At 47.9% G+C, this 20,110-nt stretch overlaps 1 protein-coding gene across 3 annotated transcripts in view; it reads right to left on the bottom strand.

Annotated features, from left to right (window-relative positions):
- Positions 1-19,681, bottom strand: part of Igf2bp1 (insulin like growth factor 2 mRNA binding protein 1) — a 40,137-nt gene extending 20,456 nt beyond the window's left edge. For all 3 annotated transcript variants that reach the window (XM_041664960.1, XM_041664961.1, XM_041664962.1), the window contains exons 1-2: positions 19,507-19,681; positions 18,357-18,417 (exon numbers count right to left, since the gene is read on the bottom strand). In XM_041664960.1, the coding sequence (XP_041520894.1) occupies positions 18,357-18,417; positions 19,507-19,681 (236 nt within the window). The remainder of the gene's footprint in view (positions 1-18,356; positions 18,418-19,506) is intronic.
- Between the last annotated feature and the right edge of the window lie 429 nt (positions 19,682-20,110).

The following is a 20,110-nucleotide window of genomic DNA, read 5'->3' as shown; positions in this document are numbered from 1 at the left end:
CACCTGGGGTCTCCCCTCAACCTTCAGCTCTCTGGGACCACTTCTCACATCTGGCGAGGGGGGGTAACAGTAGGATTGGTCAGCCTCAAGTATCTTGTGCCCCCAGATTGGGATCAGCCTGCCTACTTATAGGCAGTTTTCTTATAGGCAGTTTTCTTAAGTAAAGGGATTTTCTGTGCATTAATAATCTGAGGAACTGGTTATTAGCTTTTCTTTTCTTTTTTTCCAGAAATGTGACGTAAGAACATTACACAGGTATGGCCAGGAGGTGGGGCACACCTTTAACCCCAGCACTAGGGAGGCAGAGGCAGCAGATCTCTGTGAGTTCGAGGCCAGCCTGGTCTACAAGAGCTAGTTCCAGGACAGGCTCCAAAGCTACAGAGAAACCCTGGCATAAAAAACTACACAGGTCAACGAAAACTTTGAACCCATCCATTCAAGAACCCAAAGGTAAGACCCTCACACACATCCACACACCAAGCTTCATTTAAATGAAGTCCAAGCTTTCAGTGAAGCCTGTAGGTTCTCTCTCCAAGTGAGAGAACGCTGCCCCAGGCAATGAGAACGCACATCAGACACAGCTGCTGTCACTGACAGACTTGCCCAGAATGCTGAAGCCTAGGCTTCCATCAGGACGCATTTCATAGATGAAGTGCCAGACTAGTGTAGTGACTGGTCTGCTGCTGTAACTGGAATGCAGAACAGCCAGCCATGGGGCTGAAGAAGATGGCTCAGTAGTTAGAGCAGTGGCTGCTCTTCAATACCACCTGGGTCGCCATCCCAGGACCCATGTGGTGGTTCACAGTCATCCGGAACTCCAGTTCAGAGCCTCTGAAGCTTTCTTTGTGGGCATCAGGAATGCATGTGACCCATATATTTGTGCAGGCAAAACACTTATAAACATAAAATAAATCTAAAAAATGACAGCGCCATGCATTTGATCCCAACACTCAAGAGGTAGAGGCAGGTGGATTTGAGTTCAGGCCAGCCTTGGTCTACAGAGATCCTACCTAGCCCCCCTCCCCTCACTCAAAGGAAACCACACAGATGCTCAAATCTGTAGACACACATCATGCTCCGGTGCAGGGGAGGTACTAAATTCTAATTCATCAGCAGAAAGCTGGCTGTTGGAGCTCACATGCTTCTGTCTGTAATCCAACCACTCCCGACACAAGGGAATCAATTCGAGTCAGCTGGGCTTAAGTAAAGGGAGAGAAAACAAGAGACCCAACAAGGTGGAATGTGAGAACCCAAAGTTGTCCACACATGCTCGCGCGCGCGCGCGCACACACACACACACACACACACACACACACACACACGCTTCCACAACTTTCCTCCACATTTCTGGACAGAGTCCAGCTGCTAGAGAGCCTTTCTCATCCCAGAGGTGATTTTGGCAGCTCCAGCACGCTGGGGAAGCCACTGACTGTGTGGCCTCCCAGGACCAACAAAATGACCAGGAGCAACTGAAGAACAGAATGTTGATTTTACTCCTAAGGTTTATAGAATATATAACTTTTGTTACTGTTACGATATATTTATTTTTAACCATGTGTGTGTCCTCAGACTCCAGAAGAGAGTGGTTGATCCCCTGGAGGAGCACTGGATATGGGTACACTGCAAGGACAGAATGCATGGGTGGGGGTGGGCGAGACAAGGTTTCTCTGCATAGGCCTGGCTATCCTGGAACTCACTATATAGACCAGTCTAGCCCCTGCCTCTGCCTCCTAAATGCTGGGATTAAAAGTGTGCACCACCACTGCCCAGCAACAATCTTCTGATTTTTTGGTCAAAAAATATTTAAGAGCTGTGTGGAGGCTCAAGCCTAGAATTCCGGCCGGAGGACAAGGAGTTTGAGGTCAGCCTAGACTACATGAGACCTTGTCTTAAATCTGCCCCCCCCCCGACACACACACACACAAAAACCAGTTTAATAAACTGGTGCAAACCTGTAATCCCAGCACTGGGGAGGCTGTGGCAGTGACTTAAATTCCAGGCCAGCCTGGGCTACTTATTCAAGTCCTTTCAAAAAGAAAAGGGAACAAAATACTGTGTACATAGATATGTAATTCTTAATATTGATTACACAGCAATCCAGACGGAGTCCCAGAGTGCAGGAATTACAAAATCACAGGCGCGTGCCATCACCCACTCACCTAACCTTTCTTTAATGTGGAGGCTGTAATCCTAAACTTCCATGTGTGAATACACGAGGATGGTTTTTGTTTTTTTAGTTCCTCTTGTGGCTTTGCCTTCAAAGACTGTTACTTTGAAGTAAGAGTAACAGTAAAACTGTTACTCCATGGGGCTGGACACTGTCCCGCTGTGCTGAGCAGACTGGGATGGAGAATGGCTGAGCTCCCAGTTTCCAGTCTAGCGGTGACCAGGCCAGCTTGGTGTGGAAAGAAGGGAGCAAGAAATAAGGCCGGCAAGGGAGTGGAGCCGGGCTGTCTGCTAGGCAGGTCATTCTGCTGGTGTTTTTTTCTTTTTCTTTCTAAACAAAAGGACCCCAAGTGACTGACTGGGGAGCCGAAGCACCTTTCCAAAGCTGGACCCTTTCCAGCTAAGGGACAGAACGCACCACTGGTTCTTCCAAAAGGGCCATGGTCTTCCAGATCACTTCAAGACTATCAATACTTCCTTCCCACCCCTTTTACCAACATAAAAAATGGAGAGCTAGGTACCAAAACGGGCTGGAGTAGGGAGGAGTCCAGAAAACTTCTGAAGGGGGCCGGCCTGGCACGCTCCAGACAGGGCAGTAGCTGGGGAAAGGGGCGGTGCTGGGAGGGGATGAGGAACTGGCTCCATGCCCAGGGCTTCATGCCAGGATGATCCAGAGGCAGGGCAGCCAGACAGGTCAGGCGGCCAGCGGGCACTCTATTGAGTAACTAGCTGCGGGTTAGGACTCAGGACGAAAAGGTGACCAAAGGAGAGGTTTGGAACCAAGCAAGGATAAGCCACTGCCACGGCCACAGGAAAGGCGTGTGCGCACGCACCAAGAAGGCTCAGACATCAGGAATATAATGCACACTGCCTTCGGAAGACTTTAATTTTCGTTTGTTTTGTGTGTGTATGGGTACGGGGAGCACATGCCACAACATGCGTTTGGAAGTCGGTAAACATGTTCAAATAGGTTTGGTTCGCTCCTTTCAGGATGTGGGTCCTGGGGTACAAACTCAGGTCATTGAGCTCAGCAGCAAAAGCCTTTGAGCTTTAAATATATCCCGTGCACTCTGCCCGTGTACCGTGGGAAGGAAAAGCCCTCTGCAGGACGTTCCTTATCTAAGCCCTAAGCCTGATGTCCTCTCCTCAGGAGAGGTCTTTACCTGTGTTTATTGCCAAGTTGGGGGTTGAGGGAATCACTGGGCTTCTTCCGGGACATGCTACTTGCACACCGCTTGTTACCAGGATGTTCTGGTTAAGGAAAATCAGGTTCATATTTTGGAGCTGTGCCCCTCATTTCAGACACAGAAATCAAGGTTCAGAGAGGGACAGAACTAGCCAACTTGGGGTAGGACTAGAACTCAGCTCTCCAGGCTGGTCTGTGCTGTTTGTTCAAAGAGAAGTGTTAGCATAGCAGAAGCCATCAGAGTCCAGCGGTAAGAGCAGGAAAAATGCCCATATTCTGTATGGCTAAGTTGCTTGCCAACTGGCTTTTACTGCATGCGGCTCTAATTTGGGCACCAGATTTAATTTGCAGAACAGCTAACTACCCTATAATACGGCTGGGTGGTTGTCAGAGATCTGTTACAGGGGAAAGGGTAGTCACCGGTGGTTCTTCCGTCACAAAACAGAGCAGGCATAGAAGAGAAGGTACAAACTAGGTAGGGGGAGTAGGGGGAGGTGGTGCTAATGGGGGGGGGGAGTCAGCAGCGAAGTAATAACTCACTGAAGAGTAAATGGGTTGACAAGAAAACCCACAGGTTTTTTTGTTTTGTGTGTGTGTGTGTTGTTTTTTTTTAAATCCCCACCCCTTACTTATCTGGGCAGCCCAAAGGAAGCCAAAACAGAAGCTCTGGGATAGCTGATCTTCCCAGGCAAACTCCAGGTTGGCCTGAGCCAACTGCTGCTGCCTCCTCCCCCCCACCCTGGGCTTTGGGCAGAATCTTACTTTTTAACTTTTTAACTGCAGGGGTCTGGCTGTTGTTAAAAGTGGAGCTGGACGGTGCAGGTGCAGAAAAGGAAGCAGGAGGAATCTGGGGGTGGGTGCGACGTGAGGATAAAACCTTCGCTAAAGCTTGAAGTACACTGAAGGCAGTTTGCCCCATACACCTCCCGTGTGGGCACAGAGCCGTCCTCGGGAGCACCGTCCTCGCCCTTAGTCTGGCAATGGCGAGAGTTTCTCGGTCTTCCCAGGGCGGTGGGGGAAAGTCAGTAAGCTCGGAGAGCTCCCCCACCGACACTCCCGCATGTTTGGAGCATTTTTTCAGTAGCCAACCGGTCTAGCACTGGGGATAGGGCGGACGAGGGTGGAAACAATGTGGGGAAACCTCCCCAGGGTGAGGCGAATGGAGAGCGCTAAGGCAGACTTATTTTGAGGTGAGGCTCCCAGGAGCAAAGAAGCCAAGCCAACCTCAGGGCAGCTCACAACCTTGCCCAGTGAAAAAGGATTAGCTGAAAATCCTTAGAGTTAAAAAAAATAATAATAATACTTTATCTTATCAGTAAAAAAAAGACTCTGTGTGTCCTCTCCAACTGTCAACAAATACCTGTTGGTGGGCGAGTTCACGAAGATTGTACGCTAGGTGCTGGAGTCAAAGTTCTCAGAACGACTCTCCTCCGCCATTCCTGCCCATCCTGAGTTCTGCTTGGATTGGGGAATCCCGAGTTTAGGGATTATTAAAATAAGAGGCAGGACCACCAGCGCTTTGGTTCCAAAATGGCTCTCGACCACCCTGACCAGGAAGAAAGGCGGGCCTTCAACAGCTCAGAGGACCTAGGCCTTGGACAGTCTTGCCAAAGAGGGTTGGAAAGCAGAGCAGTCAGGGCAACTGAGGAGGCAGCGCCTGGGAAGGGCGGCGGCAGCTGAGGTGGGGGAGGGTGGCAGCAGCTGGGGGGAGGAGGGGAGTCCTGCAGGCCGCGCAATTGAGAAGGCCCGAGCAGCTGAGAGGCCCGGCCTGCGCCCCACGGGGCGCCCCTTCCCACCCCAACCCCTGGGTGGGCTGCTGCACGCTGTAGAGGGAGGAGGGGACAAGGATGCGCCCCAATCCCTCTGCCAGCCTAGAATGTTCGCACCAAAGCGCCCTGGGTACCCGAAGACAAGCAGCCGGTCCTGAGCTGAGGGGCCCCGGCGGCCCTCGGTCGCCGAGCAGGGCCCGGGGGGGAGGGGCCGCGCTGGGGGCTGTGGGTGGGGGTGGGGACCGGGACTTTGCCCTTTGTCTCTCTCCCTCTCTCTCCTCCGCAGAGCCACCGGCCGAAACCCGACCCCATCGGCGAGCCAGGCAGCCGGCGCGGGGCAGGCTCCCCCTCCGGGGTTCTTTAGTAAATCCAGACCCGACCTCCCCGTGGTCAGGGCCGTGACTGAGGTGGTCCTGTGGGGGAGGGGGCTTCCCGCCTGAGACCCGGTCTGCAAACAGTTAAGGGGGAACTGGGTAGGGGGCAGGGAGCAGGGAAGAGGCTGGGAGTGGGACCGCCGAGGCTGGGGAGAGGAAAATGGCCCTGGAGGCGGCAATCCTAAGGGACATCGTCGGGGCTGCACAAGGCGGCAGGCTGGGGAGACCTGCCACAGACAAGGCAGAAATGGGATCTGGCAGTGGGACAGAAGCGGAGCACAGAACTTAAGGGCTCTCCGGCCATAGGGAGGCCAAGGCTCGACAGTAAAGTTGTAACTGAAGTCATCGTTGTTCCCATAATAAAGCTGAGTGGTTGGGATGAAACGACCTTACTCGCCAATCCCTTTGGGGTGTCATCAATTATCTCACTGATATGCAGCTTTGCACAGTACTTCCGGGTACTGTGTCTCCACACACAAAATCTATGAACCTGGAACACGAGACTAAGAACAGTTATTTCCATTTCCAGGTGGTAAGAAGCTCAGAGATTGACTAGCCCAAAGAGGTGATGGCCGGTGAAAACATAAAGCTTGTTCCTGCTTTCCAGAAAAACAAGGTCACTGGGTTCTTGCTCCCTAGAAGACAACATGTACAGGGTGAGATTCTTCGTCCTTATCTGCAGGAGGGGAAGCAGGAAGAAGACATCCTAGTCTCTGCTGCACCCCCCCCCCAGCTCCTGCTCTCCACACCCCCACCATCACCACCAACACACACACACATACACACACCCGGGAAGCAGCCAATCAATCATGGTTGGAAGATTTACACCCAGATTCATCAAGTTTCTAGAGAAGGAGAGAATCCAGGTGAGGACACTAAAAGGCCCAGAAATAAACAATGACCTTAGATTCACCGCAGAATCCCTTTTCCTAACTTTCTCGCCCACATGAGGCTGGGACCCACCATCTTTGTTTCCTTCAGACTGGGAAGGAAGACAGCTCAAAGCAGGGACAAATCATGTCGGATGTGTGTTTCTTTGCAAAGCTTATGCTATTCCAATAAAGCTCAAGAAAAGATTCAGCCTGTGTGTGTTCAGCTTTAGATACAATCGGTGGACTTTTAAGACAAGCACCTCTGCCGAAGGCAGGCCCTTGGCTCTGTGGCTGTCACATACCACCGCTGGAGCGTCAGTTTTTTTCAGTTGGATATGGTGGCAAGGACACCTTTGTAGTTCTTTAATTTGTTAGAACAGGGTCTCATGAGTAACCCAGGCTGAATTCAGGGCAATCTTCCGTCCATCCTGGCTTCCAAGTGCTAGAATTACAGGTGTGGATCCCACAAGGGTCTCCTTTGTAGTTCTTGGAACTTAGCGTGGAACTAAGTTAGATACTCAACATAAGCCCCTTCAATTGGAAGAGGACAAGTTTTGATCCTTGATTCTCCCACACAATGCTGAGGCTCACAGAGAGCAGTAACAAGTGCTTCTAGTCTACCTACCTTAGCTCTCAACCGCTGAGAGCCAGCTCCCTACCAGCCCACCAACCTTCCTTAATCCACTCCTTTTTTCATTTTCTTGACTGTACTCCAAAACCCAGTTTAGCTGCCACCCGCCCCCTCCGTTGAAGCTCTTGAGTTATGAGCTAATGTACCCCACCGTCGGAGTGCACAATCCACGGTCAGCCCCACAGCTTTCCTCGATCTAAAGGGAAAACGCCAGAGGGCAGATAGATAGGTACATTCCTCCTCTGGTTAATAGAAAGAACTTTGTCCTGTCCCTCCCTCTTTGGGGAGTCTCTCTCTCTCTCTCTCTCTCTCTCTCTCTCTCTCTCTCATCCCTTTGCCCGCCTTTCCCACCCTGGCTGAGCAGCTCCAGTGCCGCTAAATAAAAATCCAATAATAAAAACACAGGAGCAGTCAGCAACAACGAGACCACTTCACCACAAAGAAAACGGAGAATGGAGAGAGCAGGGGACACCTAATAGTTTAGAATTTTCAAAGAAAAACCCAAGAGCGGCCTCTCACTTGTTCCTTGTATCTTCAGGTATCTAGCAAAGGAAGTGGCATGCAATAAATAGTAGATTCAGGGGATAAGCAGGCATGGATGCCTGGACACATGGTTAAGAAGTACCAATTCCTGTAGCAATATGCAAACTATCACAAAAGTTAGTACTAGGTTGCCAAATATTTTCTCACACTTATCTGTTATATATTTTAATGTTTAATAGCCAGTGGCTGATTGGCAAATAGAATCTCACACCCCCAGGCAAATGTTGCTGACTGTGGAATTTCTCTTGAAAAGAAAAAAAAGTTTTGGAACTAGACAGGTAGCATTCCTCTCTTAGCTAGGAGGGCAAGGAAGCTCCTCATTCAAGGTGGCCGCAAAAAGAGCAAGGGTGGGAAGTGGGGTCTGATCAGCTCAGACAGGCACAGGGTTCCTAGAGATCATTCCACCTCCACACAGTAAGATTCCCTCCGAAGCCTTTGAGGCTGAGAGTGCAGTCCTGGCTGGGCTGTAACTAACTCAGTGTATAGACAAGGATGACCTCAACTTACAGTGATTCCCCCCCTGCCGCCTCCCCAGCCCTGGACGGCTATTTCGATTGTTTTTACCTGGAATAACTTAATAAAGAGGGGAAAACACTCGAGAGTATTGGGGAGCAGGGGATGGTTCAGGAATTAATAGCACCGGCTGCTCTTCTAGGACTCAGGTTAAGATTCCCAGCACCAACATGGCACAGCAAATAATGTCTGTATCTCGAACCAGAGGATCTGACACCTTCTTCTGGCCTCCACAGGTAATGCCCACACGATACATGGGGCTGGAGATGGCTCGGTGGTTGAGAGCATGTACTGCTTTCCCAGGGCTTAAGTTCAATTCCCAGCACACGTGTTAGGTGGCTCACAACCACCTGTAACTCTGGGAATCTGATGCCTCTGGCCTCCTTAAACACTGCACCCCTGTGCGTACCCCCGACACACACACACACACACACACACACACACACACACACACACTTTAAAAACCCAGCTCGCTGTGAACAGTCACCCTTGCCCTGGGCTCTTACAGTTGGACTTCTCCAGCCAAGTGACTGAGTCCTTGAGAAAGGCTGAGTAAGTGCTCCTAACTCTGAACTGACATCTCCAAGTTTCCCCCATTCAACAGTCCCATCTCTGTTCCTATCTTCCCTCATTTCCTCCTCCTCCTTGGACTGCGACACACACACACCACTCTACATTAAAGAATTGTAAAACCCACTATAGTAACTGATAAAGTCCCAACCCTGTTAAAGGGCCAGAAACCACATCCAGATAGAAAGGAAAGCCTTTCCCAGACCCAGGTAAGAGAAGTCTCTTTCATAACTCGGGTTGCGGACATGCGCATCCACGGTATGATGGACATGCCCACTTGGAATAAAGAGGCTGAAAGGAGAAAAATGAACTTGAAATGAGTTGAATGGATTTTGCAGGACAATATATTTCCAGGCCAGGGAACCAGGGAAGAAAACGTGAAGCTGTATCAAAGGCAAAGAAGAACTACATTCAGTCACCCCAGGGGAAGTCAGTGATCCCCAATTTCTAAATGCGTGTTTTATGAGCCTAATAAAAGCAGAGTATAAAAACCAACACCCCTATTATCTGCCATCAGGGGAAGAGAAGCTCAGCTGCCTGCCAGGGCTCGGTGCCCCTTTCTGCCCATTTTTACACCTTCCTCATCTGTGTCTACAAGTGGTTCCCTTTCACACACACACACACACACACCTTTGACAGTGACCTCAAAGGTGAAATTACGGACAGGCACCAGACCCAGTTCAGGTCAAAGGAAATGTTATAAATGACCCATTTCAACCACACTTGCCCGGGTGCCTCCCTAAGTCTAGGCGTTGGCAACAGGAAGGAGCTCTGGAAGGTGCCCACAGCTAAGCAGTGAAGGCACCCCACACCGAGCCCACAGTATGCCATCAGTACAATACACGCCAAGGAGCACAGTGAGTTCTAGGCCACACTGGGTTACACAGACCCTGTCTCAACAGCAAACCCAAACAATAACATAACGAAAAACAAAACGTCAAATTCACCAAGTATATACAAGCATAACGAAACACTTAATCTAACGTCTGAGAGAAACACTCCAAGTTGCCATACACAGTCCTAAGACCAAACCTTTCATAGACATGTTTTCAAACACGAATCCGCGTAAGTCTTTCCAATTCTGGGGCAGCCACAGCTCTATGGACCAGAACTGCAAAGTCTGGAAAGAAGACAAAGACCTGCCAGGTCAAGCAGCAGCAGGACCCATGCCTAGCGCAAAGTCAGAACGCTGCCGCGACAGCACTGGCCGTCACTGGCTACATTCTAGTCTCACTTCTCTGTCAGCACCTCAACACTGCGAGATCTTTCCTTCAGCTAGCTCAGTTAGAGAAAGTACCCGGGAGGGACCTGGGCTGCACCTAGACGAGGTGGCCTTGGAATGCTACCTCCTCCCTCCAGATTCTGAGTTCTGAATTATCCCCAGCACTCTGAGACAGAGGATCTATGTGAGTTCGAGGCCAGTCTGGCCTAGAAGGGAGTTCCCAGGGCAGCAAGAGCTATGTAGAGAGATCTCCGTCTCAAAAAACAAAAAAATGTGAGCACACACCTTTAACCCCAGCACTCGGGAGGTACAGGCAGGCGGTCTCTGTGAGTTCAAGGTTAGCTTGCTCTAAAAAGTAAGTTCTAGGGCACTCAGGGCTGTCACACAGAAAAACCCTGTCTTTAAAAACAAACAAACAAGAGAAACCCTGTCTCAAAAAACCAAAAAAAAAAAAAAAAAAAAACAAACAAACAAAAACAAAAACAAAAGATGATTCCTACCTTCTTCACTCCCCCAAAGACTCCATACACAACCTTTAATAAGATCAATTATTTGTTTTTGTTTGTTTTTTGAGACAGGTTTCTTTACAGAGGCTTGACTGTTCTGGAACTATATAGAGCAGGCTTGTCTTTGAACTCAGAGACCTTCCTGCCTCTGCCGCCAGAGTGCTAGGATTAAAGATGTACGGGACCATGCCCATCCTAAAACAAACTTTGTTTTGTTTTGGTTCGTTTTTCTCAAGGCAAGGTTTCTCTGTGTAGCCCTAGCTGTCAAGGAACTCTAAACCAGGCCAGTCTCAAATTCAGACATCCTCCTGCCTCTGCTTCCCGGAGAGCTGGGATTAAGGGTTTGGTCTGCCTCCACCACCACCCAGCTAAACCCAACTTATTAAAAGATATCTTTTAAAGCTTTTCACACCCGCTCTGTGTCTGTCAGTCTGTCCTGTCCAAGCTTGTGGAGATCAAAAGAGGATGCTGGTGCCCAAGTTGGACATACAGATGGCAGTGAGTCACGAGGAACGCGCCTTCTTAAAAAGCGTCCCATGGTGCTTGAGATGAGTTTGTGGATAAAAGCACTGGCTGCTCTTCCACAGGACCTGGGTTCAATTTCCAGCGTCCACATGGTGTCTGCCAGTCATCTACAGCTCCAGTTCCAGGATCTGACTCCCTTTCTGATCTCTGTGAGCACCAGGAATCTACATGGCGCACACACATACACACAGGGGGGGGGGGGGGGATCACTCACTCAACTAAAATTAAAAAAATAAATAAATAAATCTTAAACCACCCTAGCTATATGGTGAAACGTATTTATCAGTAAATAAATTTCTAAGTTTTCCTCTTAAACATTCAAACTCTGCCTGGGTGGCAGAAAGCACGAGTCTTTAATCCCAGCACTAGGGAGGCAGAGGCAGGTGGATCTCCGTGAGTTCAAAGCCAGCCTGGTCTACAGAGCGAGTTCTAGGAAAGGCTCCAAAGCTACAGAGAAACCCTGTCTCGAAAAACCAAAAGATTCAAACTCTGCAAACTACCCACTGGGATCTTGCTCACACTAAACATTCCCATTTCAGACTTAACCTGAAACTAATTCTAAATGAAAATATTTGGAAAATCCCCCTTTTGCTAAAGAAACATAAACTAGAATGCACAGAGCATACAAACATTACAGAAAAAAAAACAAAAAAAACAAAAAAAAAAAACAAGAAACACTTGGCGCTTGCCTCCTCCAGAGAAAAACTTCCCAGTGGCTTTACCCAAACCCAACAAAAATTCCCATCACTCTTTCTCCTGTGCCTAGCAGGCCCCAAGATATCCATTGCATAAGACTGCCCGAGGGGATGGAAAATATCTGGATAATCCAATCAATTCTTTTTAGCCGTTCAGCTGTTTAGTTGGTACTTTTTCATCTAAAACAGTTGCCTAATGGCCAGCTCTGCTCCTGGTGCTCACCTTCGGCGCCATGACTGCATTTCTTTGGTCAGTGTGCCGCAATCAGATTTTTCTCTAACTATATTAAAATTATGAGGTCCAGACTTACTTTGAAAAACCTCATGATTTATCTGTAATCAGCATACATTTGACGTCAGTGGCTTGTGTTTTGAAAGAAAGCTTGCTACTGTCATATTTATTACAAACATAACTGCGCTGCAAAGGTAAAAAAAAAAACCAAACAAACAAACAAACTGGGTCTTATGAAGCTGGCTGTGAAATAAATATCAATATTAAAAGGACCATTTTGCGTCTACAAAGTGCACACGGTCATTGCTGATGACCTCAAGCCTCATGGGCCACCCAATTCTACAGGGGCAGAAGTGGACTGAACTGAACATCCTCCTGCTGGAAACCTGTCCTGTGTTTTATCTTATGGGATCATTTCTATCCAACTCAGTGGTCAATAACCAAATGGGCATCTACCTTAAATATATTTTTTGTTTTATCTTTATATGCATTGGTATTTTGTCCGTATATACGTCTGTGTGAGGGTATTGGGTCTCTTGGAACTGGAGTTACAGACAGTTTGTGAGCTGCCATGTGGGTGCTGGGAATTGAACCCAGGTCCTCTAGAATTACAGCCAGTGCTCCCAACCGCTGAGCCAACTCTCCAGCTCCCTTGTTTGTGTTTTATGAGGCCTTTACTTCTGTTTTTGAAAGATGTTTCAAAAGGACAGTGGAAATGGATGGGAACACAAGTTTCTTACTGGCAGGTAATAGGACCCCGAGTCAAAGCCGCACCAGCTGCACCAACTGTTTATACATTTTCAGTTGTGAGTCTAGCTTTTAACTGAGCTAAGCCCATCTTTATACATTAAAAAAATATAACAGCCACAGACCCTCTCAGTATTATTATTCCATACTATTGTTTCAGTGGCCTTCAGGATGTACAGACAGATGTTCCAGTTTGTAAAGATTACAGATTACATAAATCGACAATTTAGATCAGAGTTCTATTCCCGGAACGGCCAACTGGCAGTGGTATCTGGGTAGGGATAACCTCGGTGCCACTGCATTGCTTCTCTCCCTCTTCTCACTTCATATGGCCCCTTTGTGCCTTCAGATGGAAAGGTCTGCCAAGGGCGCTGGGCCCCACAGAGCCCTACGGCTAGGAACTGGCAAAGAGACTGTGAGAGTTGGAATCTAGGTACCAGGAACAAGGTCTGATTCAAGACCTTGAAGACCCTGGGAAAGGAAGTGGGGCGCGGGAGAGCAAGGGGTGGAAGAGAGGGGCCAGGAAGGTCACAGGAACGTCAGACACGCGCGGCCCAGGAAGAGCCTTCAGCACCCAGCACTCCCAGCTCCCACCACACCCTCTTTTTTGAAAAGGAGAAGTCAAACAAAATTAGCCTTGCTTGCGCCAGCTGCGCTGTCTTCCTAAACCTGGTGACCGGGTGACTAGGAGCCTCCAGGGGCTCCTCTTTCAAAGTCAGGTGGGAAATCCAACACCTGAATCTCTAAATCCTCATCCCTTGCAAAACCGACCCATTTTAGAATCTTTTAGAGATGTGCACAGACAAGGCAATTTTTTTAAACTTATTTTTCGAGACAGGGTTTCTCTGTTAACAGCCTTGGCTGTCCTGGAACTTAGAAATCCGCCTGCCTCTGCCTCCCCAAGGCTGGGATTAAAGACGTGGGCCACCACTGCCCAACAATTTAAATTTTAACAGACGGGAAAATGTCACTTCCTCTATCGCCTTAGGTCCACTTTTTTTTTTTTGGTGGCCGGCCACCTTCCACAGATAAACAGAAGCGGGCACCAAAAACATTTTTCTTCAACGAGAAATCTCTAAACTTTAAACAGCCAGCCAGGTCCAGAGGCTATAATCACAACACTCTGGAGGTTCTCTGACGTTTACCATCTGGCTGGGGCCAGCCTGAGCTATACAGGGAGTTCCAGGCCAACCTGGGATACACAGCGAGACCGACCTAATCAGTCTCAAAACACAAACAGTTGCTAGTGTCCTTCTTTTCACTTAACCAAACCTAATGTGAAGATTTTTTTTTTTTGAGATAGTCTCTCTACACAGCCCCTGGCTGTCCTGAAACTCACTATGTAAATCAGGCTGGCCTCAAACTCAACAGAGTGCTGGGATTAAAGGTGTATACCACCACACAGCTCAAAAGTAAGGTTCGGGTTTTTTGTTTGTTTGGATGGTTGGTTGTCTTAACTCTGTAGACCAGGTTGACCTCAAACAGAAATCTGCTGCCTCTTCCTGCTGAGTGCAGGAGTGCTAAGATTAAAGGCGTGCACCAGCACTGCTGGCCTCAAATATAAGGTTTTAATAAAATATTTTTAAGTGTCTTTCACTAACCTGTCTCAAATGTCAACTGTACATTAAAGCACAGAATAAAAAATAAACACCAAAAACCCATGCCTTAAAAAAAGCCACTCGTGAGTTAGATTCAGATTATCTATGAGGGTAATTCTGAAAGGCTGACACAGCCAAAACCCTTGAATCAAGAGGCTTCCAACTGCTGTTATGTATTTCATCCAGAAACATTGTAAGACAACCAAAACCCACGCCATCAAACCGTAGACAACAGGAATAAAGTCCCTCCAAATTTAGTGATGGGAATCCCAAATCTTCCCTGCTTTACTAACAGAGTAAAATTTCATCTTTCTAATGTGGGTAAGAAAACCTAGGATTAAGAAATTCAGTGCTTTGTGCTATGCACGCGTGGGTTCGAATCCCATCCTCGTCGCCAAAAAAAAAAAAAAGAAAGAAAGAAAGAAATTCAGTGCTGGAGAGTTGGCTCAGTGGTTAAGTGCACTGGCTGTTCTTCCGCAAAGGATCTGGGTTTAATTCCTAGCACCCACATGGCAGATCACAGCTGTCTGTAACTCCAGTTCCAGGGGATCTTACACCCTCACACAGACTTGCAGGTAAAACACCAATGCACAGGAAATAAATAGATAAATAAATCTTAAAAAATAAGGAAGTGTTGGGCGATGCAGCCTTTAATCCCAGCGCCCAGGAGGCAGAGGCAGGTGGATCTCTGTGAGTTCAAGGCCAGCCTGGTCTACGAGAGCTAGTTCCAGGACAGGCTCCAAAGCTACATAGAAACCCTGTCTAGAAAAAAAAAAAAAAAAAAGGAAAGAAACTAATTTTTTTCTAGCAATACAGTAAATTTATGGATCTGTAAAATTCAATTCTATGTGCAAACTAAAATGGATGGAATTTCCTCCAAATACTAAAGAAAACAAAGACAACCATTTTTTTTTCATTTAATTTTGCAGGCTAACATCCTTTTGACTAAAAAAGTTACAAATTGCTTCTATTATAAACTTTTTGTTGTTTTGTTTTCCAAGACAGGGCTTCTCTGTGTAGCCCTGGCTGTCCTGGAACTCACTCAACAGACCAGGCTGGTCTTGAACTCACGTAGATCCGCCTGCCTCTGCCTCCCAACTAAAGGTGTGTTCCACAAGCAGCTTCCACAAAAGTGCTGTAGAAAGCCCTGGGGGCTATTTTTCAGCCTCCTTTAGTTGTTCAGCCCCTAACTCCAAACTGTGTGCTGCTTGCTTTCTGAGTAAATGCAAACTTATTTCTGAAGGTGGTTTAGCATGTTCTGAAAAGATTTAGTGACTCAATCACTCAAGGTTTCTACAGTTCATTTTAAGAAAGTCGAGAATATTTCCTGTCATGCACGGAACAACCCTTCACAGATTTTAAGGTGCTGAGTTCAGAAAATTAAACTTATAAAATAGGAATCAAATTGGGATACATTCTTTTTTTAGCATTTTTCACCCTTGGAAAAGAGACCTAGTTTTCATTTTAGTCATTGGAAATTTAGGAGAAAATATTAACCCGATTCATTTTAAATCAAGTAAAAGTAAAGAACTACTATCAACCTGCCTTAAAAAAAAAAAAAAAAAACTCAAACTTTGAATTACCCGGGGCAAAGAGCAATAAGCATCTTTCATATGTTGTTAATAGCAACATTTTGTTTTGCTGAGACCAGTTGACAGTAAACTGTGCAAGGTTTAGGTCTCACTCTCCTAGAAAAAGGCCTCTGGGGTAGGTGTAAGGAAAGTTTCATTCTCTTGCAAAGTAAATCAAATCATTTTCCTCTCTTTGAAAGTCTAAATGGCCCCTCCTTCATTTACCCAATTTCCTGGAAGCAAATACAAGTAAACAAATGCTGCATACCTGTTTTTAAAATGCTTTGGGTCCTTCTCCTTTGTACCAATGATTGCCAGTGAATAGATATAAACTCTAGGCCAAAATTGCCAACCAAATTTCCAGCACAGAGCGAGTTGGTTAAGATAATAGTGAAATTTAACATCTCTCATATTTAAAATTCAAACTTGTGGTTTGATGCTAGGACTAATTGGGTTTTTAAAAGGCATAAATCATATCAAATATATTCAAAGGAACAACAAAATACAGTAATACTTTCAAATCACAATGCAACTGAGTGTGTCAAGAGTTCAATTTTAAACACTGAAAACACAGCACACACAGAAAAAAGACACCTCTACAGGTGTTCGTTTGCTTCGGATGTCAGTCCCAACTAAAAGCTTGAAAACTCCAGTGACAAACTCAAATGAGGGAGTTACGTTCAGACACAAACTAGACAAACACCACAAAATGATTCCTCAAAGAACACAAAACAGCAAACTGACTTAAAAAAAAACAAACTATTTTTTTAAACCCCAGGACGTGAAAAATTGGTTCATGTTAGAAATATTCTCTTCTGACATCACTCAGGAGGGGAGAAAAAAAGACAACCAGTTCAATGTTTGTCTCAAATTTTTCAGTAATGGGGAGAACACACAAAAGATGGAATTTAGTATAGATGTGAAAAGAGAAAATTAAAGAGCCGCCTTCTCACTGATCCCCTTTCCATTCCAACCCAAAGGAGCTAGTAATAGCTCCTAGTAACGCATTTTGGAGGGAACAAGGAGCCTAGACAGAAATGCCTTAAAAGCAAGCAGATGGCTTGAAGAGAGAGATTCACAAATACAGGGCACCATGAAAATTAAAATATAAATGTTTTGAGTTCCATTTTGCCACATTTTCCTATCTCTCTTTCCTTCTTCGGCTTTAAATTCTAAACCATTCTCAAGAGCAGAGGGGGGGGGGGGGGGGAATGATCACACATTTCACAATTCCAGGTATTAGATTTACCACCAAAACAGCTTTGAATTTAATATCCATAACATAACCTTCAAATAATTTAACTCAATTATTTTCATCTCCCCAAAATTTTTCAAAATGACTTCTTTCCTTCGTGCCTCTTTTGCCTCTAGCTGTTAAGAACCTTCCCAGTAAGTTTCTCAAGCACCTGACAACAAATCACACTCTATAAACAGAGACACAAGCCATATTGATCATCCATAGATACAATAATTCAGTTACTTAAAAATCAGAAGCCAAACCACAGAAGAGTTTATCTCCAGGCTAAAGTTCCTACATTATTAAAAATACCCCCCACACAAAAGCACAGCACCTTCCCACCCAGGAAGGGCCAAAATCTGTTCAGAAATACAGGAAGTTGAGAGAGGGGTTGAAGGGATTAAAATATACTGAGGGCTGCTCCCAACTAAGCACAGGAAAGAAAACCGCACGGTCAACCATGTTCCAAAAGTCTGCTATGAGAAACACGGCCCTTACACTCTACAGCCAGAGTTCAAGCAAAGACTTCAGAATTCAAGGCAGGCTGGGAAAGGCACCCTGAATCTTAGGGGAGCAAGATGGAGATACCCCATTTTGCTGGAAAAAGACGGAACACAGGGTAAAAGGAACTCACATGAGAACACACACACACCCATTCATCCCCAGAGTTCTAGACCCTCCAAAGAGCCCCAGCTCACAGCCTGCTCACAAAGCTCTCACCCCAGATGGTCCCTCGTAACAATGGGCTGAAGGAGTGGGGGTGGGGGGGCTGGAAAGGGATAGTACAGCCAAAGCATATTCTTTGCAAATGCAGTTCAAGGGGCAATATAAGATGTGAGGGGCTGGGGAGGAGGGTCTCTGAGGGGGCAACAAAATCCGTGCCTGTAGCAGAAATTAACACAGTATAAGGAGATTCTAATGGGGGTAGCTTGGCTGTTCATTATTTCAGCCCCAACTGGAAAAGGACTCCCTTGAATCCACGTTCAAATTATGACGTGAATAAGAAAAACAGAAAAAAAAAAAAAACGAGGCCTGGCAGGAAGTTGAAGAAATCACCCCCGCCATGAGTTTGAACTTTCCGTATTTAAGCTTCCCAACAAAAATGGTCCCACACTTTGAACTAACTCCACGGTACTTCTTACCCTATCGATTTTTTTTTTCTCTTTAATTTCTTCAAGTAACATCTTTTGGCCCACCCCAGTCCCAAGTTGTAGATTTGTTAATTTTTTTTTTTTTAGGCTGTAAAACAACCATTACAAGATCTTGGCCAATCTTCTCCCAGCCCCCAACATCCGGAGTTGGAGGTGGAAAGGCCAGTAATGGGTTTATTCCACTGGAGACGCTAATATTAATATTCCTTAATATTCCTCTCAGTTCCCCCAAATGAGCTCTTTCCTACCTTTGTTTTTTGGGGACCGAGTGTTCAATCTCTAGTCGTTTTCCTTGTAGTTCCACTTTCCCTGAAGATTAAAAAAAAAAATGAATGAGGGTAACAGTGGGGGATGGGGAGAAAGGTTGGGTAAGGGACATTAGCTAAATTCAAGAATTCCTGGGCCTCCTAGGATCTAGCCTATAGCTGCCCAAGGCTGTGTGGGGAAAGGTTGCTCCAGGCATGATAAAAACCCGTAATTTCGTTGTTTTTCAAATTTTCGTTTTATTTCCACTAATCACGTGGGCTAGTTGAACAGACTGCTCTGAGAGCCAGATTTAGGAAAGGTGTGAGAGCGTTTGTGCGAGCGCGCGGCTTCTGCGACTCCCAGAAGTAGAAGGAAGGAGCCAGGGGGACGGAGCACCCGGTTTCTCAATGTGGGGTGGGAGCAGAGTATCCAACTTTATGTTCCGGCCAAGCCACGGAGCACAGCTTCGGCGACAAGGCGTCACCTGTCGGGGCCGGAGGGCGAGCGGAGGCCCCCGGAGGGGGGGGCGGTAGGGAGGGTCCCTGGCGGCAGCCGCGCGCCTCTCGGCTCGGCCTTGGCGTCTCGGGAAGCAGCATGGCGACCCGGCGCCGCCGCGCCACCCGGCTCACGCCCCACTTTCAAATCAAAATGGCTCAAGCCCCAGGCCTTGGGCGGGAGGCGGGAGCCCCTTCCTCCTACGTCCTGTCTCAGGGCTTGTCACGAGAAGAGCGGGAAGACACCCGAGGTGCGGGAACACCCCTCTTGGAAAGACCTAGGAGGGCGAGCATGGGCGTGGGGGGGCTTTCAGCGGAGGGGGGTTGGGGGGCAACGGGGAAACCACGCCTAGACCCGGACCCCGGTGTCCGCGAGACCCCCACCCTCACCAGTTGCCAACCGGGGCTCCCGCCCCGTCGGTGGGGAGGGGGCCAAGGAGCCACGAGCGTCCCGGGCGGGGGGAAGGAAATCCCGACTATGTCTGCGTGGGGAGGGGGCGTCGAGGGAGGTCGGTCGAGGCAGGGTACCGAGGCCGAGCCCCGCGGGTCCGGGAAGAGTTGGCGAGCATGGAAAAAGAGGAGCTGCAGGTCTCCGTTGTTCGGGATTTCGTTGTGTGGGCTTTTTTTTTTTCCCCCAGGGAGGTGGCCGCGCTCTTACCCGAGAAAGTTTCGATGGCCTTCATCGCCCAGTGCTCGTCGGGGCAGTCCACGAAGGCGTAGCCGGATTTGACCAAGAACTGGCCGCTGTAGGAGATCTTGTGCTCCGCAAATACTTTCTCCAAGTCGGCTGGAGTCACGCTCTCGTTGAGGTTGCCGATGTAAAGCTTGTTCATGGTGGCGGTGGCGGGGCAGGACGCGGTCCCGGGCAAGGCCGAACGGGCGGGCGCGGGCGGAGAGCCTCCTAGGCCGAGAGGCGTGGAGGAGGGCGGCGGGAGCTGCAAACTTTCTACGCACCCCACCCCTGAAGTTGTCCGGAGCTCCGGGCGGGTGGGCGGCCTGAGGGCACACGGAGGTCACGGGAGAGTTCGGGTTAGCCCTGGAGAAGTGCCCGCGGAGCGCAGGGAAGTGGACGACGCGGCGCGCAGCTCCTTCCCTTCGGTCCGAAACCCCTGCGAGCGGGCTGGTGTGTCACGTTTCTCCGCGGCCGCCCTGGCGCCGCCTCTAAATAAAATCGACTAGGGAAAAAAAAAAATGGAGCGGAAAAAAAAAAAGGCGAAGCCACGTGGTGACAGCCCCCACCCACCCTGCAGGGAAAGACCCCC

The sequence above is a fragment of the Microtus oregoni genome, unplaced genomic scaffold (assembly GCF_018167655.1).
Source record: "Microtus oregoni isolate MIOR12 unplaced genomic scaffold, Mior012 000015F_ref0000493, whole genome shotgun sequence".
Lineage (NCBI taxonomy): Eukaryota > Metazoa > Chordata > Mammalia > Rodentia > Cricetidae > Microtus > Microtus oregoni.
Note: the sequence above shows the minus strand (reverse complement) of the source record. Positions and strands in the feature narration are given on the sequence as shown.